At 39.0% G+C, this 25,315-nt stretch overlaps 1 protein-coding gene across 1 annotated transcript in view; it reads left to right on the top strand.

Annotated features, from left to right (window-relative positions):
* Nucleotides 1–11,259, top strand: part of LOC139733283 (integrin alpha-9-like) — an 85,100-nt gene extending 73,841 nt beyond the window's left edge. The window contains 8 exon segments of the mRNA XM_071644117.1: nucleotides 2,813–2,982; nucleotides 4,888–5,062; nucleotides 5,647–5,754; nucleotides 6,623–6,784; nucleotides 7,749–7,862; nucleotides 8,393–8,497; nucleotides 10,291–10,413; nucleotides 11,014–11,259. Of these exon segments, the coding sequence (XP_071500218.1) occupies nucleotides 2,813–2,982; nucleotides 4,888–5,062; nucleotides 5,647–5,754; nucleotides 6,623–6,784; nucleotides 7,749–7,862; nucleotides 8,393–8,497; nucleotides 10,291–10,413; nucleotides 11,014–11,148 (1,092 nt within the window). The 3' untranslated portion in view covers nucleotides 11,149–11,259.
* Nucleotides 11,260–25,315: the final 14,056 nt, after the last annotated feature.

Here is a 25,315-nt window from a genome sequence, read left to right as displayed (position 1 = left end):
CGAACGAAACCCCGAGCGACCGGCGTGAGGATTCACAGACAAAATACCCAGCTAGCGGCAGCAAAATGAAATGAATGATAGTCACAGTGCGATGTGCCGGTCCTTTGGCCGTAGTTGAGTGTCCAAAGACTGATATAGCGACGTTTTTTACACCGAGCGACCGGGCAAAAGGATCCAAAAACGAATGATACCCAGCTACAGTGGCTGCGGATGAAATAAACAGTGGTCACGATACGATTTACCGCTCCTTTCGCCGTAGCTGCGTCTTCGAAACTGATGTAACGACGTTCTTACCACCGAGCGACCGGGCACAACGATGCATAGACGAATGATACCCAGCTAGCGGCTGCAAATGAAATTAACACAGGCGATATACCGGTCCTTTGGCTTTAAGTGCATATCCGAAGGCTGATATGGCGCCCATCCCGCCATCTCCTAAAGATTAAGAGTTAAGTAATAGCGACTTACTAGTAATTTCAACCTGTGGACACAACTACTCAGGGTGGGTATGAACCATGGCAGTGACAATACGGGTGAGGGGCGGAGGGGTGTCATCGCTGTGCGAGTAGGTCACTGTAGGGCTGTGTGCGGGATCAATATGCGGTGAACGGCCTTCGCTGACTCGGTTCCCGGAGCTACTGGCCGAGGAGAAGCGCGTAGTGCGATGGGGAGTGTCATCCCGAGTGTCAAGCGGGTGGATGGTTGTATTGCCCGGGCCAGTAGCGGCTGCGTAAAAAGCGGCAGGAATGCCACGCCCATCCCGCCATCTCCCAGCGGAAAAGTGATAGCGTATTCCCGCCTGAAAGGCTTGCTGTACCTCTTTCTTCCACTTTCTCTTCTCTTCTCGGTCTTTCTTCGTTAAGTCATCTATTATGTAGAATTTCTCCTTCTCTAACTTAGCTCTCTGTTGGGAAACGATGTACCGCTTGTCCTGGTAGGAGAGCATCTTCACAAGAAGATGACGTGGGAGGTTCTTCAGCTGAGGTCCATCTCGGTGGGCACGCTCAATTTTCGGGTCGACCAGTCCAAACAAATCTTTGAGCAAATTTGTAGCTACTTGCATGGGGTTTTCATTCGGCAGTTGTGGTACTCCGACAATTCGAAAGTTGTTGCGGCGAGAAAAACGTTCCAGTTTGTTCTCTGCGAATTCGATCTGTTGAACACGCTGTTCAAAAGATTGCATGCGACTGTCCAAATTGCTTACTTTTCTCTCCAGTGGCTCAACTTTCTGTTCTAATGCAGTAGTGCGTCTACTCTGAAATTCTAGAGCCTCCTCAAAACCCGTAAGCATTTCACGAATATCTGAAATGCCCTTCCTGACAAAACTTTCGAACTCCGAGGCTGCTTGCTCAGTCTGGGTCTCCATAGCCCTTAACTTGCGGGATGCTGGCCGGGTCTCTTGTGTCATGTTCCCGCTTCTCAGCTCATACGGCATTGTTCAAAATTGTCCAGTCTACAGCGTGCTACAGCGTGCTCTCGGAAAAAAACACGTCTGTTCTACTCGAGCGCCATGAGCATCTGCGTAAAGTTTGATATTAACCTACACCATAAAATATAACCTGTGTAAGATGTAATATTAACCTTTGTCAGGAACTTTACAGCATGTACAGTGTTGAATATTATACCTTTTTTCCCACAGAGACATTTTATTCACATAAACATTCAGGTACAAAATGAATGTCTTATAGAATACATTAAGACCAATGATCCAAATTTCGGACATGCAACAGCAAAACAACTAAATAATGAAAATATGATTCCAATTGATATTAGATACAAAACCTTTAGTTTTTTTTCTGACATGACTTGTGTTCGTCTACTTTCTTCGCTTGCATCGCTTGCGTTAAAAAAAATGGCTAAAATGTAATGATTTCGTTCTACTTCTTACAGAAAATATAAAGTATTTTTCATACAAATAAACCACGTTGTAACACTTTGGGTTTTCTGCAAAACCTAGTAGAAAAGCACTTCTGGTAATTTAAGTTTGATTCTGCAACATAATTTCCTGTATTTGAGCAATAGACCTTTGGGTAACATCACAATCCCAAAACAAATGTGCAGTTGTTTCTGTGGAGCTCGAACAAAAGGTACAGAGGTGTGTGTTAGTCCCAGTGCAAAAAGTAATTTATTAACACCAATATTTTTATGCAGAATTTCATACTGAAAATAACGAAGTCTTTGATTGGACATATTTGCTGTTTGCAGTATCCTGTAGCTAACCTGCGTACGTCCCCCAAATCGTAGACAAATGTATCGACTGCACATGCCCAGGGTCCAGTTTGAATAAGACACTACTGTATAGGAGTAGAGTTGTGCGCTGTAATCCAACCTCCCATACTGGGGTTCTAGAATAGATAATAAAATATTCTGTCAATCCCGACTATCTGCACTGGCATGCATTTTAAAGATCCCTGAAATATGCTTAAAGCATTTAATGAAATTTGGTTTGTGTGTGTTATTTTAAAGAGCGTGCCAAATAATTTTGCCAGTGACTGTACGTGACGCACTGTTGTACAATCATTACCTATGACATGTGTATCTTCATTTCTCTAATTCTCCCAATAAAATCAAATATTGCACGAGTATTTTGACGGTTTCTATGTTTTTATTTTACGCTGCGAGCAAATGAACTTCTAGTAGCAGATCACGATTTTGGTAAATAACGGAATAAAAACTCAAGAAATCCTTAAGCAGGCTATTTGTTAGTAGGAAGCATGATTTTTTAATGTCACCTGTTTCCTACAGGTGTTTAAACAGAAAGCTTGCAAAGGGTGATTACTCCTCTTTGATTTATCTTTTCGCGTCCTCGCAGAGCAGCTTCAGGGTCAAGCTGTCCGTGCCGACAGCAGACGCCAACAGCCGCAACATCGACATCGTGGTGACGGCGAGGACGTCGAGCACAGAGTACAATAATACCCTCCAGAATAACGTCCAGAGGATCACGGTGCCAATCAGGATAGAGGCAGATGTTACAATTTCCGGGTAAGAGAGTCATTTAGGGATGTGGGGAGAAAGTTAGGGTGCACTCCTTGTGCTATTTGTGGTCTGGATAAAGAGAACTTGGCTGACCTAACTGCGGATTGAGGAATTAAGTTACCATTATAGTCTTCTTCTTTTTTTATCTGCCAACTTTTGTGTTTTATTCCGTGATGAGATTAGACATTTACCTAGCATCTACTTTTCATGATTGTAGGAGAAGAAAATTCTCAAAGAAGGATATCAGACTCGATCTCAAAAGAGAATACTCATTGAAGGATGTCAGACTCCATCTCAAAAGAGAATATACAAAGAACGATGTGAGACTGCCTCTCAAAACAGAATACCACCAGGAGAATACTGAAAGAAGGATGTGAAACCCCATTAAAAAAAGAAAATATTTACACTGTACTCACATTAAGATGTGAGACTCCATTCCAAAGAGAATACCCCCAAAAAGGATGTTAGACTCCATTCTAAAAGGCAATACTCGAAGAAGGTTGCGAGACTCCATCCCATAAGAGAATACTCAAAGAAGGATGTTGGACTTCATCCCACAAGAGAATACTTGTAGAAGGATGTGACACTCCATCCCACAAGAGAATACTCAAAGAAGAATGTGAGAGACCATCCCAAGAGAGAATGCTCAAAGAAGGATGCAAGACTCCATCCCCAAAACAAAATACTCAAAGAAGGATGTTTGACTCCATCTCAAAAGAAAATGCTCAAAGAAGGATGTGAGACTCCATCCCAAAAGAGAGTACTCAAAGAAGAATGTCAGAGACCATCCCCAAAACAAAATACTCAAAGAAGGATATGAGACCTTATTCAAAAAACAAAATACTCAAAGAAGGATGTTCGACTCCATTTCAAACGAAAATACTCAAAGAAGGATGCTAGACTCCATCCCAAAAGGGAGTACTCAAAGAAGGATGTGAGAGTCCATCCAAAAACAAAATACTCAAAGAAGGTGTAAGACCTTACCCCCCCCCCCCTCCAAAAAAAAAAAATACTCAAGGATGTGAGATTTCATCTCTAAACAGAAAACTCCCAGAAGAATACTCAAAGAAGAATGTTTGACTCCGTCTCAAAAGAAAATACTCAAAGAAGGATGTGAGACTCCATTCCAAAAGAAGGTACTCAAAGAAGGATGTGGGAGTCCATCCCAAAAACAAGATACTCAAAGAAAGTGCGAGACCTTATCCCAAAAACAAAATACTTGATGAAGGATGTTAGACTCCAACTCAAAACAGAATACTCACAGAAGAAGGATGTCAAACTCCATCAAATTTGTACTCAAATAAGGATGTGAGACACCATTCCAAAGAGAATACCCAAAGAAGGATGAGAGAGTCCATCTTAAAAGAGAAGACTCAAAGGATTAGCGACTCCACCCCCTCCCCCCCCCCCAAAAAAAAAGAGAGTACTCAAAGGAGGATGTTAGACTTCCATCCAAAAAGAGATTTCTTAAAGATGAACGTAAAACCTCACTTATCACAAAAAGGAACACTCAAGGACCGATGAAAGACATCACTCAGAAGGAGAAATTTTAAAGGAGGATCACACATTGTGTAAGCTAGGTTTTAATGCGCCAATATTTGGAAATCCTTGCAAGTAGATGTGAAGGCTATGCAATATGCATAGTATATTTTCTTATTTTCTCTGTTCTTTTTCATGAATAAAGGCCAGAAAAATAGTCAGTCCTATCCTAATCTCTATAATTCAACAAGCAAGCTTCTCATCGAGTCCCGCTACTGTCGTACATTGGCTGATGGGACATCATGGACTGGTTCTGATATAAAAAGCAAATCGTTCTTCCCCCGGAGTTTTACATGAAGATCCCCTCTTTTTGAGATGGTCTATTTTTATTGCTCTCTCTGTCTGTCTATCTATCTCTTTTCTTTGGCACAGAGTAAGCCACCCCAACAGTTTGTTGTACGGTCAGCCCAAGACGCAGGCGGCCAGCACTCCGGACAAGGCCACCATAGAATCACAGATGGACAGCGGCATGCCTCTAATACCCTCGGAGAACGTCAAGTTTGATCTGGACAGACACATAGGACCATCATTCAGACACATTTATGATGTTAGTAGTCATCCCATGTAGTTTATGTCATGCATGTACATGCATCTGCGTAACCACTTTAGCCTTTGCATACATTAAAGTTTGTTTGTTTGTTTGTTTGTTTGTCTCTGTGGATATTTGATGCGTTATGTTGCCGTTATTGTTGTTGATGGTGTTTTTGTGGAAGTCTTTTAGATGTCTTTTTTTTTAGATTGTTCCAGTTGTTGTTTTTGAATCATCACCTCCTATTTGCCTATAAGAAACGAACAGATGTGTTTATGCATTGCTGTTAAATAACATCAATCGTTCTTTTTTCATAAAATTGAGTCTTTAAGATGAAATTCTGTGTGGCCTATGAAAAAAAAAATGTTCCTGTAGGTTTGGCTTCTGTAAATGAAGACTTACTTGTGTCATCCCCAATATTTCGTGTTGTGTTTGTCTCTCTTTTGCCCGTTTCTCGTGTTCTTTCTCCAACACTTTATGAGTAGCGTTTACTTGGGTCTAAACCACTTTAACGTGTTCAGATAAGATAAACCTGTATAATATGACAGAGAAGTGTTTGTGTCGTCGTGTCTAACTCAAACCTCTTTCCTGTTCTCCATCAGGCCAGGAATCTTGGCCCCAGCAACCTCCCTTTTATGACCAGCGTCAACATCTCCGTTCCCTGGAAGACAAAATCTGGAGACATGCTGGTTTACTTCTCAAATATTGAGGTAAGAGACGCTATCATTCTCTCTGATTCAGTCAAGTCTCTGGAATAATTGATTATCTTGTCTTAATCTTGCCCATACACCTTCGCAAGAGTACAGAAGGCATTGTTGTTAAATACTACAGCTGTAACAACACATCTGACTTTGGTATTTCATGAACTTTTGTTTGTATGTAATCTCACCTGCAAATTACAGTACAGTGTATTTGATACTGCCATTGAAGCTAGCAAAGAAGACAAAGGGAAAAAATAAGTAGTATATAATGTTCCCGTGGGAAATTTGCAGTTATCTCTTACATACATGATAATTTGATTTAAAGATGATGATATTTTTACTATATTAGATATCATAGTATAGATTTTGAAAGGAAGAGTGGATTTGATTGTGGAGATCCCCTAAAATAGTGCATCGAGTACCAGAAAAAGAATAGAGACTTAACAGGAACATCATACCTTGGGGAGCATATACAAATTTTCAAAAGTGTAATGTACACCATCACCTCAATGTCTATCACATTCCTCTAAGTCTCCAAGGACAAGCATATTCGTCTAACACTGTCGTTTGAAAGTTTTTTTTTATAACTTGTGAATTGAGCGTGATATACTTTTAAATATATCACACAGTATCCTCTCGCTTATTTCAATCATGAGAATATTTCATGAAAAAGTTTTAAAATGAAGCTGTGAAGAGGAACAAACTGACATGATTGCAAAAGTTAGCTCTGTTGATGTTCGACATTTAAACTTACGATCAGATCCAGCTTGTGTGTGTTTGTGAAGGAAATAACACAGTGTTGTTGTTTTTGTTGTTGTTTTCTTCCTTTTTAACACCCAAGTGAGTTCGTTTTGGTGTCTTGACATGTTTCTTTCAGATGAAAGGAACAGGCACGTGTGACATCCACTCCCTCATGGCCGAACAGTCCCGACTCCTACAGACTATGTTGGCCCAGAGGAACAAGACGGCCACCCCGGAGGAGACGCCCAACGGTCCGGTAGCATCGGCTCTCTTTGGCTCCAACAAAAATAAACGATTGGTAAATACTTGTCACGTGACAAATCTTTCAGGAATGAGAATGGGCGTTCACGGATACGTATTTTTAATGTATTTAGATAGCCTTGTTGTCTTGCACGATCGTTACAAAATCAAGAGCTGATGAAGATAGACCAACCAAGATCAAATATTAAGTAGATTGCTACTGATTTATGGTATAAAGCCAAGAGTAATAAGCGTTTAGGGCATGTTTCTTACAAATTGCATAAATACGAACTCTTTAAAAACAATGAGCGTGACATTCTAGTAATATTCTTCAAGCAAATAACAGTTGGATACCTCAATGATTGTATTGGTACATGTTATTAAATTGTTATTAAAAAATAATTATTATTATAGACTTTCTTGTTATTATTGCAACTGATTGACGGATTGCCCAACATCGCGAGGGAAGAATGTCACGTTATTGGTAATCTCATGGCTACCAAAAAAAAAAAATGTATTTAGTGAGAGGAGATGAATTGAGTATCATTTCCTGGAATCGCCGGTTAGTCCACAACTTGCATTTTGATTTTTATTTGGGTGCATTTCTTTCTATGCCCCTCTTCCCAGCTTACTGAAATGAAAGGACACAAAATGGGTAAAACAGTGTAATTTGAGATGTCAGAATATATTAAATCACAACATCCATTACCAGCAAAGAGAGTCGTACGCATTTGCCCATAAACGTGTGATAACTATTCCTGGATGGCTTGTCGACATTCCTTGTCATTTCTTCTTCAGCTGGATGGTATCAGATTTAAAATAAGAATGGTAACAAATAGATCTCCCTAATTAACTGTGATATTATCTAATGATATTTGTTGAGGTACATATGTAACTCTGTGGAGAATGCAGTCAGCTGCTATAAGGTCTAGTAGTGATGATTCATACTTGCGTGATACACTGGTAATAATATGATGTGCTGTTGTTTTTTTTTTTTCTCTCTCTCTCTAACAATCTTCCAGACATGTTTGAATACAGAGTGTGCATATATTCCCTGCACGGTGGACACGTTGGAGCAGGGTGGGGGCGCTGTTGTGGAATTCAGCATGAGGATATTTGAAGATACCTTTTTGAAGGTGAGATGGAGCTCGGTGTAATAGAAGTTACTGGAGATTCATTAATTCCGCAGCTTTTTAAAAAATCTTGTAACTTGTTGAATTGCCATTGACCCGTGACCCCACGATCAAGCCCGCAAATCTCCCCCAAATGTACACACTAAAAAAATGTTCTGCAGTCCCTGAAACATATTGAGCAAAGATATATGCTGGATATTCTTCAAATTCTCACTCACAAATATAAAAAAACAAAACAAAAACAAAAACAAAAACAAACAAAATTGTGATTTTTTTTGTTCCTGAAACATAACATTGAAATATATATAAATTTTAGTTAACGAACTGAAGTCTCCATGCTTGAGGTTGAATGGGGGTTAATGTAAACTGACATTTTATGTGAGAATAAAGAATATGCTGAGTTGTTTTGTGGTGTGTTTTTTTTTTGTCACAGCTAAACAAAGAGAGGTTGAATTAAATGATTGCCTGGACACTTTGTGAATCATCCTTGTACTGATATTTTATGCATACATGTACATTGTTTTGATCTGCAGGAAGATTTAGGGAAAATTGAGCTGGTTGCTGAGGGGAAGATTGGCGTGGACGATCCCCTCAGGAGACATATACAGCCAACGTCAGACAGACCTGACTTAGTAAAGGTGAGTTGGTGCATCCTGCTCTGAACAGGGATGCGCTCATCACATATCCCATGAATTCCTAGGGTGCGTTCGAGCGCTCTCCTAAAGCGAGCTGTACCGTACCGTACCTGCGCCAGAGGAGCGCTCGAACGCTCCCAAAGGTACCATATTCGAGAACTGAATCGCATCGCCATTCGTTCTTCCCAAGAACTGTAAGGAACTGGAATTCCCTGTCGTCAGAAATTGTTTCAGCGCCATCTGTGGGATCATTTCGAAACCGTCTAACGGTTGATCACAGTGGCTAGTATTTTCGTCAAATTTTCTATGTGCTTGTAAATATCTGTAAATAAATTGTATTATAATGTAAATAGCACCAGTCTGCAAGAATCTTCAGTCTATTGAAGGAGGCAGACTTAATCAGAAGAAGAAGAAGAAGAAGTGTACCGTACCGTACTGTACCGAGCCAAAAGTAGACCACTAAAACTTCCCGATGTGCTCCAAGAGCGTACCAAAGCGTACCAAAAGTTCGTTGTAAAGCATGCGCGTATCATGCACATACGTCACAATACAAAGACATCATTCTCTTTGTTCGGGACAGTGCTGCTGTAAGTAGTTCAAGCGACAGATGAATGACATTCTTGCTACAAACAAACGTGACCTTTTCTAACAATAACTCGTGAGGTACACTTTCTCCACAGAGCGCTCGAACGCTCCAAAACTGGCACAGTTCGGTACGGTACGCTTTGGTTCAGTTCGATTTGGTTCGCTTTAGAGCGCTCGAACGCACCCTTAGTGCTGCTGTAAGTAGTTCAAGCGACAGATGAATGACATTCTTGCTACAAACAAACGTGACCTTTTCTAACAATAACTCGTGAGGTACACTTTCTCCACAGAGCGCTCGAACGCTCCAAAACTGGCACAGTTCGGTACGGTACGCTTTGGTTCAGTTCGATTTGGTTCGCTTTAGAGCGCTCGAACGCACCCTTAGAGTAGTTCTGCTCCGGAAATGATTATATTGCTCTCATTATATTCTACAAACACTCTGAATTTCTGATACTGCATAGTCGACATTGGAGATTTCGGGAAAGATGAGATGAAACCTGCTAAACTCATTTTGGTCAGCACAACATCAGGGGAAAAGAATACAAATACTTGTAAATTTGAGACAGAAAAGAGTAATGACAATGGGTTGTTTGAAAGTTTTCCTATTCTCCCATCTCCATTTGTGTAACCTCAACTTCCAGCTCGCTGCTGCCCATCGATTCTCACTATTTGTCTTCCCTACACTCTCCCTGTGTCACTTCCCCCTCCACTCTCCTCTTTCTAGATTTTTCTCTTGCTAAACGAGTACTTTAAAGGACTGCATTACACATGGTGTTACCGGAAATCGCTCTATCTCAAATACTAGTAGTGATAAAAATTACAACAATACGATACTTCACCAAACCATAGGAACGTGCCTCCTTGCCGTGAAAGGAATTTGCAAATGCAAACGCTAAGGTGAATTAGACTTACTAATGGAAATTTGTCTTTCGTATTTTAGAATGTTGAAGTCAAAGGGCATAAGTAGGTGGGCAAAATTATAAGTCATTGAATGGATAGATTGCATATCTTTTCAAACGCACTGTGTGTATACAATATGTGATTATAAGACTGACAAACCTAACTTGTTTCTGGAAATGTGTGTTACAAGGGCTTGACTCTTTGCGTGAAATTTGTCACGCGTGAGATTTAGACACCGCGGGTGAATGCACTGAAGAACTAGCTATTGGTCATGTTTTTTACTGTTGCGTTTTCTTTCACTCTTTGTCCAGATCGTAACGTTAATATACACGGAATCGTCCGTGTCCAATAAGCCCGTGCCAAAGTGGGTTATTGCGGTGAGCATCGCAGCGGGAATCGTCTGTCTTGTCGCGGTCATTTTAGTCATGTGGAAGGTAAGAAGGCTTGTATATGTTCCCACATTGACAAATGAGTTACACTTCCAACTGTTCCTCTTTTAACTGCTATTTTATTGCCTTCTTTTGTACACTCCCTTACATACTTCATTACATCATTAAAATTTAGCACATCCCCTTCTGATCTCGCTGAATGTAAAACATATTTAATCAATATAATTGTCTTCCATCCTTTAGTTTTATAGGAATTCTCCGATATACCTGTATAAACAACTTCCCAACACATATTTCCTTATTCTTCTAAATTCAATTTCTGAATAATAATCGCCATAACCCCTGCACTTATTAGAATACAATGCCAAAATGAATGCGAATATATCTCGATGCACACACACACACACACACACACACACACACACATATATATATATATATATATATATATATATATATATATATATATATGCACACGCACACGCAAAGCGTACACCCACCACAGACAGTACTGCCAAATTATATACTGGGAAGATATTATGAAGATGTAATATGATATATGAACACATGTATGTCTCGTCTGGAATTTTGTATACATTTTCTTCAAGTGGTTTTGTATTTTGCACCACTTTCACTTTCCTGAAGTGTGGATTCTTCAGACGGCGGATGAGGGAGGAGATGGAAAGATTAATACAGGAGAAGGACGAACGGGAATCCCTCAGCCCGGATGGTCTTCTTAACGATACCGACTACCCAGAAGACAACTTCCGGTCGTATTAGGGACCTATGTCTCCATGGCAACAGGGAGGATGGAGGAAGCGAGCGAGTGAGAAACATTCTGCCCTGCGTTTAAGAGGGAGTCTGTTATAGAAGCATGTACTGAGTGTGATATCATGGCAATGGTTTCTTCACGTTTCATGTAGACACGTTCTTCGATTGATGAGCAGGCTCAAAACCTGCTGTTGAAGGCAAAAGGGAATATCGACAATATTTTTTTTTAAAGAATATATATATATTTCGATGCTTCGTTGGTAAACTCTTAGTATTTATTTGTTACACCACTTTTGAAATTAGCATTGTTGTGCATGCAATGAATCTAGTGTTGTATCAAACAGAGTTGTAGATTTATGTATCTCTAAACGCACAATGAAAAGCAAAAAAAGAAAGCAAAGACACGTTGACAACAGGAAAAGCCACTTTGATCATTCCATAGATGTAAGTGTAAAATTGTCACCAAAGACGTCAGCACCAAATTGTTGGTACTTTCTGTTGTCTTAAAAAGCCAGATATATCTCAGCGTCTTAAACTTTCCGACAAGATGCAGAAAGTAGTGCTAAATCAAGTGACAATACTGCTAAATTCTCCTTTACTTGCAATGTGACCTCCAGAAAATGATAATGTGACATGTACATACATAACTCCTGTCCACTTCACCCACGTTACACATTTTCCAAGTTGTGATTTCCTGTCAAGCATGAAGATTTAAACTTGCAGGTAGCAGCTAGTGTAAGTGTAAACACATATGTATTAATGTCTACAAAAATGACAGTAATCATTTGAAAACCAAAGAAAAATAATCAGTGTATCTCCACATGGCAAAACGCTTGATGATATATCTATTCAACCTCCCTTCCCATTGCATTGTTAGAATGTTACTTGAACTATTAAATGTGGAAATAACGATGGTATCTGGTATTGCAAAGATCTGGGGTATCACTCTCCTAGTTCTTTTCTAGTACATTATTTAAGTAGTGGAAATACTTGCATCTTCCGAGATGGTAAGCCAAACTTTCGCTTATTTGGATGCGTTTGTGATACATCATTATCTAATCTATTTCATTTTCACTTCATTTTGTAACATCAACACATCCTTATCGGACTTTCACCTAAAATGTTTTATTACTGTTGCTTTGACTACTTATTAAACCAAACTGAATCAGTGAGTAGGATTTTATTGTGTCCCCCTTGTTGTGTAGAGTTAACATGGAACACAAGTTTCACTTGAAACAATGTTACAGATGTCTTGTCACGGTCTATGTGTGCTTATGACTTTGTATGGACGACGAGGATATCATTGTCACGAATTGTGTTTATTTCTAGCATTAGTAGGGACTGTATTTGTTAGGTAGAATTTATGTAATTGGACCTCTTCTGACGTTTGTTTAGCACGTCAAATTCACATGCAGCTTTATAGAGTAGTGCCTCGTGACCAATTAAAACGGTGTATTGTAAGTAAAAAATGATGTCTACGCAAACCAACTCTTGTGAGCAACATATCTCGTGAACCCAACTGTTTTTTACAATAATTGTAGCCTCTTCAACCACTAAGAATACATGCCACCACCTTAGCGTAAGAAAATCTATAAAGAAGTATAATCACTGTGAAATATTTCCAGTGTGAATTTGTTCATGCTCCCTACCAAGCATGCTCGCACCAAGGTGTAAATCCACCAAACTGCCGTATTGAGGATCTATTTATTACGTGTTTTCTAGAATGATGTTACGAGAAACATGAATTGCAGTTAGATTGAATGGTAGGCGTGTAATAGGCAGAATAGACTTGTAGGACAAAGGGAAAACAAGATGCGATATGTACAATCGAAAGTTATATCTAAGAGGCTGTGATTAAAAGAAGAAAAAGCAATAGCTGCTCTGTTCCAGAATATAAGACGTTCGTTTGGTGCTTTGTGTGTTCAGGAGAAATATGCTGTGTTCTGAGGGTCCTTACACGGCATTAATCGCAAGCGTTGCAGACATAAGTATGCATCGATTAAAGTATTAACTCTGTATCTTTGCTGACGTGTTCGTGGAGATGGCATGTGCAAAGTTTTCTACTTTGCAGGCAATGCCTTTAGTTATAGCCGTCTAGTCTAGCCACGAATTGCTGAGTGCAATCAGGTCTGTACGCATTTTTGTTTTTAATCATTCTTTTAAGGCGGCACAGCACGGAATGTACAGTTGTCTTTCTAGAGAGTCAAGGTAACATTGTACATTTTATTGTAAGCAAAACAAAAGGCCAACTTTGTTATTATTGAAGCTGCACTGCTCTTTGTGATACAGAAAATATGTGAAGATTTTGTTTGTTTGTTTGTTTGTTTGTTTGTTTGTTTGTTTGTTTGTTTGAGCCTCTTATGCCAGGCAAAGGTTTATCAGTATTTAAGTTTATCGACTGCAGCAGGGAAGTTAAACTATTGTGCGATCTTGCCAGCTCTCACAATGTACATAATTACAAAATATTGTATTTTCTTTTCGGTTCTAATCTTTGTAAATACTCGCCTCCCTTATTGTCGCTTTGACGGTGTGACGCAATTGAGCAGAAGGCAGAATGATGTCGTGTATTTACAACCTCAGTAGTACTAGATCCAAATACGACCACACACTGATAGACAACGAACAAGCCAGGGGCGGATCCAGGAATTCTGTAAAGAGGGGCGCCTTTACAAAATCAAAGGGGAAGGGGGCACACACACCCCTTACCTACTTTTTTTTTCTTTTAATATCTTTTGTTTTAACAAAGAACGAATAAAGTGGGCGCCCGGTGCGCTCCCCCTGGATCCGCCACTGCAAGCGATCTGGTTAACGGATAACGGCGACTGTTTTTTCTTCAGTTCTTGTTTGTAGTATTTCGTGATAGAGAAGCTTTGCTTTATATTTAAGTCTACAAGAACGAAAGAGATGTGAGAATACTGTAAAGCTTCCAATATGGAATGAAAGAAGAAAGTGAATTAGACCGAAATCAAACCACTTACTGGCATATTGTGTGTGGGCACTCGGTCAGTCGTAGAACTAGCCGAAAGCCTCGTAACGTATAGTGCAAGTATGAGGATTCACTGCTGGGGCCCATAGGCGTACCACAACGAAATGTGCATGGTTTTAATACAAGACAGGCAAACTGACTGGGTTGTAAATGTGAAAGTATAAGACTCGTCGTATAGTTTGGACGGATTAAGAAGGAGAGATATTGATTACGTTCTGAAGTGGAATTGATTGAAGCGATATTGATTGTCCGTTACAAGTAAACAACAACAACAACAACAGCAACAACAGAAAGAATGTCAACGAAAGTCAAGTGTCGCCCATGCAGGTTTTTAATACAACAACTTGTATAGACCCATTCAGTGCCGATAATCATTTCACTAGCACCCTTGCTAATTCGATACGTACTTTGAATACGAAAATATTGTTCCTCCTCTCAATAAAGACGACAGCTTACAATTTATGACAAGCAAATATTGGGGATATTAAAGTACCATGATTTAACCGATATATATTTTTGTTTCCATTTGTATGCGGCAATGGATATTCTGTGAAGTTTAATTCACATGTCCTTGACCACTAACGCGTGTTAAATTTGTGGCCCTATATGATAATTCTGACAGGTAGATGATGATAATCGTCATACTTCAGCACCAGATATTTCACATCACAACACATGTTTAACGAGAAATTGAATGCTTGCATGTTCGTTTGTTTTTCGTAAGATATCAATACAATTTTAACGTGAAATTTGGGTGTGTTTTTATGCCTCAGCCACGAAGTGGTGCCGGAGGCATTATTTTTGGAATATGGCAATCAATGAATTCTACATACGTCCTTAAACTGATAAAGAAAGGATAAGCTCTATAAAGTCAGGCAGAAAATCACCTTCAGTTTTTGTGAATTTACCGAACGATATAGCGATACTGTCCTCAAGTCACACGAATATATTACTTCGCAAGGTATTTGCAACAAAAAAAAGTGAATTATAAAAAGAGAGGTCATAGAAATATGTATGATGCACAGTATACTGTGCGACAAACACAATAGACTGTATATGTAAAAAAAAAATGCTGTTATATTTCATATCGTTATTGTATATTGTGTACATACTCTAGCGATTGTTTTAACAACTGAATAAACACCAACAAAAAGATTTGCATATTATTATTGTAAAATTAGTTGTCCTATGTTTTTCTTCAATGCGATGGGGTTTCTAAAAAAGGGCATGTTGCACCCATATATATATATATATATATATATATATATATAGTTAACAAAATTATTCATACCCTTGAGAAATTATTAGTTTTGAGCAGATTTCTTACAAGTGAAGGATGAAGTGATAGTGATTGGGTGTTAACTTTTTACTCTTATTCGTCCTCTATAAATTGACATTAATACCAGTTTCACCTCATTTGCATAACAATAGAAATGTTGACATATAACACCCAACCACTGTCACTCCATCGTTTACTTGTAAGAAATCTGCTCAAAACTAAAAATTTCAAAGGGGTATGACTAATTTTGTTGTTAACTGTATATGTATACAGTGTATATAAGAAAAAAAGAAGAATCTAACTTTGGTTACTATTTGATAATTGTCAGCTATGGAGAGCTCAATGATGGCTGTGAGCAAAGTGAACTCTTCTCTTTCAATTGATACTTAATAATATTGACTAATGTCACTCATGACTGAATACATGAACTTTAAAGACAATGACAAATTGCACTTTTTCCAAGTTTATCACCATGAAGTCCATTTGTGTGTGTGTGTGTGTGTGTGTGTGTGTGTTCACATTCAACACATAGCTCGCAGCGACAAACCATGTCTTGAGCATGAAGAGAGAAAAATGATAAATGAATATCCTTTATGGGAGTGACCAAGTTATCGACAACGTGACTATGTTGAAGGTTATGGACCATAAAAGGCTAAAAGAAACCCTACATTATACAAACCTGCAGTTGTGCAGGCTGGCCTGTTACTTTGACCATTTTCATTGACAGATCTCATCCACTCAGTGAGACATTCATTGTTCTTTCACGATAACACTCAAACTTGGAAACAGCTCATGTGCTCAGTCGTGTATGACATTTATCAACATAATTAAGTACCACTTGATAGAGGAAAGGTTCTTCTTTCCTCACAACCAACATTGTGTTCTCCATAGCAGCTGACAGGTTTAAAATAGTAACCTTCCAAATTTGGATTACCTTTTTTGATATGCACTGTATATATATATATATATATATATATATATATATATATATATATATACATATATAGATATATAGATATGTAAATTGGTAAATTGAACCATTCTAACCTGTTCAAAAAGTGATCGAAATGAGGGAGAGAGAAAGTTAGGAAGTGCAAGTTCGCAGAAAAGGGAGAAAAGAGCGTTAAACGATTTCGGTCACTCAGGCGTGCTATGTTTTGTTTCCGAGTGAAAACACTGCCTGTCCGAAATAATATGGTCCAGAAAAGTGCTAATATCTCGATTTCGGTTTTGTTTTAAGCCGTCGAATTTTGACACTGGGCCTCATAGCTACAGAAAGGATTACTCTCCCAGGTAAGACAAACTTTTTTTGGGTCTGTCAACATAACTTACTACAGTACATTGTATCTTGAAAGTCCATTACAAAGAATCCTATTTATTTTATTATTTTTGTGTGTGTGGATTTGAAGTGGGCGGTCATATCATATAATGAATGAATACGAATTCTCAGTACATTTATTCATAGGCGATACATTTTTACTTTACCTGTACTTATTTATACTTTGGTACCATCGCTTTCGCTGACGTTTTATTTCGTATTGAATGAATTCTTTCGAGTGGTTAGCTACATTATGAACATTCGTGTATTTCCTCATATATCGGCTATTTTTCATAAATGTTCATGAATGCTCAAGATGTTTGCACGTCATGTACTCACTCCTATACCATGCGCATTTCTCCACTTCTTGAAAACGACCGCGATTACCTTTTTTTTCCTGACAACGAGGTTCAACCATCATGCAGGGGACAATACATTGCTGTTATAAAATTGTGGTTTTGTTAGGGAGCCATCTCCTCCACTCCTTTCTTTCACAAAAGCATGATGTCTATAAAGCTGCAGTACCTGGACAATGTTGAATGGTGATCACGAAACTCCTTATGCCACTACCTGCTGCCCCCCCCCCCAAAAAAAAAAGGAAGAAAAGAAGAGGGATGGGGAGAATGGAACAAGAATTATACGATGTGGAATGTTTGGCTTCAGTGACTAGAATGAATTTTTATAAAGAACATTTTTTTTTTCAAATTCATGAAATTCTTCCGTCGAGATGCTTTCATTGCAACTGATTGACAAATTGCCCTGTATCTGTTTTAGTAGCAGCCATGATTTTTTTTTTTAATATCAGGGCAGGGGGAGGGGGGCAGGAACAAGGCCAAAAAAGCAGATAGCAATTCCTTATTTACAGCTACAGGCAAAATGACAGAATAGTGAAGGCATGCCAAAGACTTGCTTCTTTCCTTCAGTTCAGTGTAACGGCCCTTCCTTGCATGTATCCCTTCATACTAAACGAACGTGATACACTTTTTCGAAGGCCGCAGCAAATGAGTGACAGTCCTCCTAGCACAGAGAAATACCTGACTTTGTGAAACTACAAGCACAATGGAAGGCCGATAATTAGCAAAAAAGAACGAGAGTGAAACAAATGAGCACGGGATAGCGCTTGAAGCACTTGCTCATGAAGTGACCCTAATTCCTGGAAAAGATTCAAAAAGGATTGCATGCAGCACTGAGAATTCAGAGTGAACTATTTCGCCGCAAACCACGATGGCTGGAAGTGTTGTTTTTACAGTCTTAACTACAGTGATGACTTTGTCATGTATTGCTGGCCACTGGGTACAATCTCCTCCCACTTGCTCCATTTCCTATCCCGGCCCCTTTCCGCGAGCAGACTGCTCTCACCTCAAACTTTCAGCTGTTCCCCAGAATCTTCCAGACGACCTCTACAATCTTGACTTATCATATAACAATATTTTGACCATCACCAACATGTCGTTTGCTGCATATGGAAAGCTCCAAGTCCTGATTTTGCAATGGAACGCGCTGACTCAGATCGAGGGAAATTCGTTCGAGCATCTCCTAGACTTGAGAGTGGTTTATATGAACTGCAACAACATCGGCCGACTTCCAGATGCTCTCTTTCATAACAATCTTCATCTGTCAATCCTTGAGCTATCTCATAATAGACTGACCGACATCCCAAATAACGCTCTTGGGTCCATTAGAGCCTTGAAGTTTATTTACCTCGGCCACAACCTGATCACAAACATCAGTTTCGCTCAATTCTCATCCTGCCAACACCTATTTAAGATTGATCTCACAAAAAACAAGATCACGCATCTTCGTCAGGAGAGTTTTGATGCTATTGGAAACTGTACAATAGACCGTCTCGACCTGATCTTCAACAAGTCTGGGAACTTCCACATGAACTCTTTTCGAATTTCCGAAACCTGACGAGTCTCTATTTGAACCACTTTAACCTTCTTACATTCGACGTGAGAGCCTTCATGGGAAATTATAACATCACTCATGTGGGGATCAACAGCGCAAAAATTCACACTATTATACCTCTCACCTGCCAACATCTACACTTTCCCAATTTGGTATCAATTAGTCTTGGGCTGAATCAACTCTCTCAAATACAGAGCAACGCATTTTGGGGGTTTAGAAACCTGCGTTATTTGAACCTCGATGACAACAAGATAACCTTGATCACTAATAGCTCATTCTGTGGATTGAATTCACTCATCTACTTGAATCTGAAAGGAAACAAACTGTCACACTTGCCTTGTCGTGCGTTCGCATGTACAAAAAAGCTACAATTTCTCAGGCTGGACAGCAATGACATAAGAGTGTTGGATCCTCGTGTTCTTCATGGTGGTCGCTATCTTAAATATCTGGATCTTTTCGGCAATAAAATAGAGAAGCTTGCAGGACCATGGCATCTTCCTTCGTTGCGGAAACTGAAACTGCAAAAGAACGAAATATATTTTTTGAATAAAAACACATTTGCAGGAATGCCCCATGTGCAAGAAGTCAACCTAACCGCTAATAATATCAGAAACATTTCTAAAGATACATTTATCGGGCTCACTTCCCTGAAATATATTGATCTGTCTTTTCAACCGATAATCGAACTTGATGGTACTTTTGAAAAGTTGGAGAACCTCGAGAACCTAACGTTCATGAAAACAGTTATTAAGTTTTCGTCACTAAATCAATTTACATATGCAAGCTCTTTGAGAACACTCGTCATGTCACTCGCAAAGTTGAGTGTCACAGACCTGGTAGGTAATCATGAACCTCTATCCGTTTTCTTCGGGTTGGACTCACTAACATCTCTCGATCTATGGGGAAATAAGTTGGTAAACTTGCACGAGTACCCTTGGGTTTTTAAACCTTTACGTCAGCTGCAAATGATTGACCTAAGCGATAATCGAATCACCGTTTTGAAAGCAGGGATGTTCTCTCACCTATCGTCTCTAGCACACCTATTGCTGTATTCAAACGAAATCCAGCAAATCGATCCAAATGCTTTTGAAGGACTGGGATTCTTACGGCAATTGCTTCTGCAGGATAATGTGATATCTCTGTTTGAAAAAAATCTACTCATTTACACGCCGAATCTCACAAGGTTGTACCTGCATAATAATCATCTCACTACAATTTCTGCAAACACATACTTTCCAGAGACTCTTGTGCGCCTTGATATCTCCCACAATCCTTTCACTTGTGACTGCAGTGGCATGGTTCCAAAACCGGCTCCATACCACCCACGTCAATACCTCCCCCTTTAATGAAACTCTGTGCTCACAGTCGTCCTTCAAAGAACTTGTGAACCAGCCACTTGAAGCATTCCATCCAGGTGACTTTTGTGGATTCAATGCACCACTCATCTCTGGACTTATCTCCGGCAGTGTCATAGTAACGTTACTGGGACTTTTGATTTACAGGAAACGCTGGTGGTTGAACTACAAAATCTTCCTGCTGAAGCTTTTTGTCTTGGGGTATAAGCAACAAGAAGAAGACCTACAGGCAAATGACTATGAGTATGGGCTCAACATCATGTACCATGATGACGATGATGACTGGGTTCACGGTGTCCTCAGACCTGCACTGGAAGAGAGGATGCCCCATCTCCAACGGGTAGCCTATGGCGACGAAGCTCTCAGAGTTTCAATGTACTACATTGATGCTGTTCACCACATCATCGAGACCAGCTACAAGACTGTTTTCTTGATTAGTAACCACTGTGTTGATGATGCCTGGTTCATCACCAAGGTCAGAGTGGCTCTGGAGCATGTGAATGAAACAGGACTTGACAAGGTGATCCTGGTATTTTTGGAAGACATACCCGATGAGCGGCTGCCCTACCTGGTAAGACTCTTTCTGAGCAGAAACAGGCCTAACTTGGTTTGGACTGAGGACCACGATGGCCAAGACTTGTTCTGGGCCTACTTTGAGAAGAGCATGCAGACAAATCCACAGATCAATCATGTTTTTCCGATCTAAATGGAATCAAGATATAAAATGCCTGATATCCTGCTACCTCACATTTACAGTACAAAGTAATTGATATGAACACAAAGTCTTTGCATATCATGCTCCTGTAACATGTTCTGTAACATTTCTATCACACGGAAGAAGGTCGAATATTGACATCATTATTTCCCTTCAATCTATGTTCAATTATCAGGGCACGATTAAGTCAATTTTGACGAAACCTACAAAACACAGCTGAAAATGTATTTTCGATCGTTTATTTGAAGCGTGTGACTTTCCTAGGGGGCTGCAGCCTGGTCCCCAGCCACGCACTCGTAGTTTCCTACACAAACAACAAAAATATGAAATAATAAACAAAATGAAGAAAACTTATGACTTCCAGTTGGTTCCAGATTCTTCGGGGGGGGGGGGGGACTGATGAGCATTACCCTTTTACCCAACAAAGAGCACTAAGACCTACTTTTAAAAAAAATGAAATAAGAAATACAGTGTATATTTTAATTCTTATTCATTCACTCCACTTGTAATTATGTAAATATGTAATAGATTTAGCTTTCATCATGTCACTTACAGATTTATTATAATTTGGATGGATGTTCTTGTTTGTGCGCAAGGACTCCTTGGTGTGCGTAACCTGACTGTGTAAAGTTGCTGAGGCATTTGATGTTTGCGTCCTTCACTTCCTTACGTTCATACAAAATGCGTAATGTTTATATATATGTAGTCACTTTTATGAATGTTAAATATGGATTATTCTTCCACTTCTTACATTTCCCTTACTTCCCCTTATTTGTAATTTTGTTTCAGTCAACAATGTTGCTTCCGTTAACTTTTCTTTCTTTGCTTTGATTTTTGCCAATTCCCTCTTCTGTGTTTTTGAATAGTAATTTTCCAAAGTTGTATGTAAACATTTTCGTATATCATACTGATATTTACTCGTAGTGTATTTCCTCCACCTGAATGAGATGGGAGTACTGTATGACATTTACGTAGAATAACATGCTTAGGTGTGAAGATACGCAATAACAATACTAGCTGTAAATATTACATCATCAAATGAACTGCACTTATTTGTTTCTGTTCAATGCAGTATGTAAACGATAAGATGTGCTTAGAAAATGTTCAAGAGAGATTGAAAACATCTTCAGAATAGATTATACACCTCGTGGTCACATACCAGAATTACTACATTTTATACCGCTGTATTAGGCCACACTTTTTTTTTTATTAGATTAGAAGACCATCCCCATAGGTGGTGCTGAAATGGTATACAATGGCATACAATAATGGTAATGATGTTAGTGATTGAAATTATATAAAGTAACAATGATAACAGTGAAGCGTTCTCTATAGGAGATTTTGGAGACTTGTACAGATTAGAACCGAATGATTCCCCAACGCAATGGATTGAAATATATTCTTTAAAATTAACGTTACTTGAAATCTCACACAGCGATAATAAAAAAAGCTAAATCACATGCAAGGTATTAATTGGCATGTTTGATTGGTCAGTAAAGGAGCGAGAAATAGGTGGGGGGTTTTCTCGCTGCAAAGATTATATTGCATTATTGATATTATGTGTACATGTTCTGTCTGACCAAATGTACTAAATAAAACGAAAAAGAAAATGCAAGTATATATTCATAGATGTGTTATGAGTAGTTTCACAGGTGTATCAATGATGCTTATTCAATGTGATTAAATCATACCTGATACTTTATTTCAAAATTTGGTCTACAAGTTCTGTGTATCTCACATGACTTTTTTTCTAAGACTCGGTTGAGATGGGGGATTCAGATTTAAACCTTTTGTGAGATAATTAGAAACCACTCATGAAATATTAAGAAAATATACACTGGATTCTTAGAGGAATTCTGAGTTTATTTGATGAAATTCGAATTTGAAATGGTTGAGATATCAAAAAAAAAGCAAAACAAAGTGGTCCTAATAAAAGATGGGTCCCACTTTTTATCAGGACCTCTTTGTTTTTGGATAGCTCAGCCATTTCACAACCAATTTTTGTCAAATAAACTTTGAATTCCTCTTAGTATGTGTATGCTCTTTCATATTTCATAAGAGGTTTCTCCTTGTCTCACACAAAAAAGTTGGAAACCTGAATCCCCATCTCAACCAAAACAATACCATTGCTTTAAGTAATGACGTCTACAATGAATGTACGACAACAAGCTGTTCTTCTATCTGTCTTCGTGATTAGTATCCACTCGCTCCCCTCATCATGATCTCTATCGTCTTTCCCCTCAATCTCTTTTCCGTCTCCGTATAACTTTCTCTACTCTCCTGCACTTATTCATCTTCATACGAATGTTCGTTGATGTGCTTTTTTTAGTAGCTCCCGAAGGGTCCCACCCATATGGCGTTATTCAGCTGAACAGGGTCATGGCTAATTTCTTTTGCAATTTAAGTAGTACATAAAAGAGATACCCACAACACGAAATCCTTTTATTTTATCCTGTACGTGGCCCCCGACAGTAGCCCCAAAGTGCCCCACCCATATGGTGTTATTCGGCTGAAAAGGGTCATGGCTAATTTCTTTTGCAATGGAAGTAGTACACAACAGAGATACCCAAAACACCAAATCCAGTTATTCTAACCTGTACGGGGCCCTATTCCTTCTTCTTCCCTCTTAATTATTTTCCTTCTCTCTTTCTTTCATGCTATCCCTACTTGCATTAAAATTGGCTCCAAAACATTTTGATAATTAAGCAGTTCTATGCGGTATCCAGAGTTCCTCTATTGTTTCTATCAAAACCGAAATGTGGAAATCTATTATGCATGGAAATCGCACTGGATTTGTTAACGATGAGTCAGTGGTTAAGTATCTGAGTTACTTGTATCCAAATATCAAAATAATGATTCATTTCGGATACTTGTCACTGCTACGTAATGAACACCTTCAAGTTTTTTTGATTGAATGTAATTCAGTGGAAGTGGTGTATCGGTTGAGATTTCTATTCATCGAGAAAGAATACATAGCGCTATAAACGTAGAGTTGCTATTCCTCTATCTAACATCTCTTAAAGTTTGGTCTTTAGTTTTCATTTGAACATATCCGATGTGTTTTAATTTTATCTTGTCGGGCATGCGATTGCAATCGTTAATCCTTCCAACGAAACCGCCACCTTAAAAGAAATATCAAAACAGGAACACACAATGTATTATTTTTAGCGAGAGTACAGAGGTTGTCACACCGTCTACTGACTGTGCAAACACCGGTATTCATGCTATTTCTGCTTGATTAACAAACGGTGTCCATGATATTCATGATAAGAACCAACACTAAAAATCTATTGAAATGATATTTGTGTGTTGTTAATGGGATGGTACAGTATTGGCGGAGATGAGATTTGGGCTTTTAGCTTTTTGCGAGATACCAAGAAAACACTTATGATATAGTACAGAGCATAACATTTTAAGAGGAATTCAAAGTTTATTTGATGAAAAGAGGGTGTAGAATGACTGAAACATCCAAAAACAAAGTAAAACAAAGCGATCCAAATAAAGTGTGGGTCCCACACTTTATTAGAATCGCTCTTTTTTTTGGATATCTCAGGCATTTCAAAACCACTTTTCATGAAATAAACGTTGAATTCCTCATAAAACTGCATGCTCTTTCATATTCTAGAAGAGGTTTCTCATTATCTCATCCAAATATTATGTTAGAAACCTGAAATTAGGTCTCATTCAAAAAAGTATCTAATTCAAAATACAGCCAGGACTGTTCTAAATCCACAAAACATGCCAAAAGCATGCTTCAAGTTGCATCATTAACAACATGAAGATGCATAAAGCTTTCACTCCCCCACCCCACCCCCTTCCTTTAGACGGGGGGGGGGGGGGGGGGCAGAAGACTTATTCAGCAGAAGAGGGTCACAGGAAATTAGCCATGTCTCTCTCAGCTAAATTAAGTCAAATGTGGGGGCACTTTAGGGCCACTGTCTGGGGCCCCGTACACAATAAAATAACTGGCTGTGGTGTTTTGGGTATCTCTATCGTGTACTACTTCCCTTGCAGAAGAAATTAGCCATGACTCTTTTACGCTAAATATAACGGGGGATGGGAACACTTCAGGACTTACTGTCCTTGGGTCCCGTACAGGATGAAGTAACTGGCTGTGGTGTTTTGGGTATCTCTCTTGAGTACTACTTAATTGGCAAAAGAAATTAGCCATGACTCTTTTTAAGATTATATGGGGCACTTCTGGGGCCCCGTACAGGATAAAATATCTGCCTTTGGTGTTTTGGGTATCTCTGTTGTGTACTGGGGCCTACTTCCATTGCAAAAGAAATTAGGAATGACTTTTGTCAGCTAAATGAAATCATATGTCGGTGGGGGGTACATTGGGGTTAATGTCTGGGGGCCCCGTACAGGATGAAAAACTGGCTTTGGTGTTTTGGGTATCTCTGTTGTGTATACTACTTCTATTGCAAAAGAAATTAGCTATGACTTTTCAGGTAGATAGAAATCATATGGGGGGGGGGGGAGGGCACATAATAATAATAATAATTGTTTTGGATATAAACTCCAAATTTTATTGTCCAAGAATGGAAATTTATTTTGCCCAATTGATCGTGGGCCCGGCAGCCACTGAGCAGCGCCAGATCGACGTTGCTCT

This window comes from Diadema antillarum, unplaced genomic scaffold (assembly GCF_040938485.1).
Source record: "Diadema antillarum isolate AM-2024a unplaced genomic scaffold, OU_Dant_1.0 seq00000467_RagTag, whole genome shotgun sequence".
NCBI classification, from domain to species: Eukaryota; Metazoa; Echinodermata; class Echinoidea; order Diadematoida; family Diadematidae; genus Diadema; species Diadema antillarum.
This window is presented reverse-complemented; position numbering and strand designations above follow the sequence as displayed.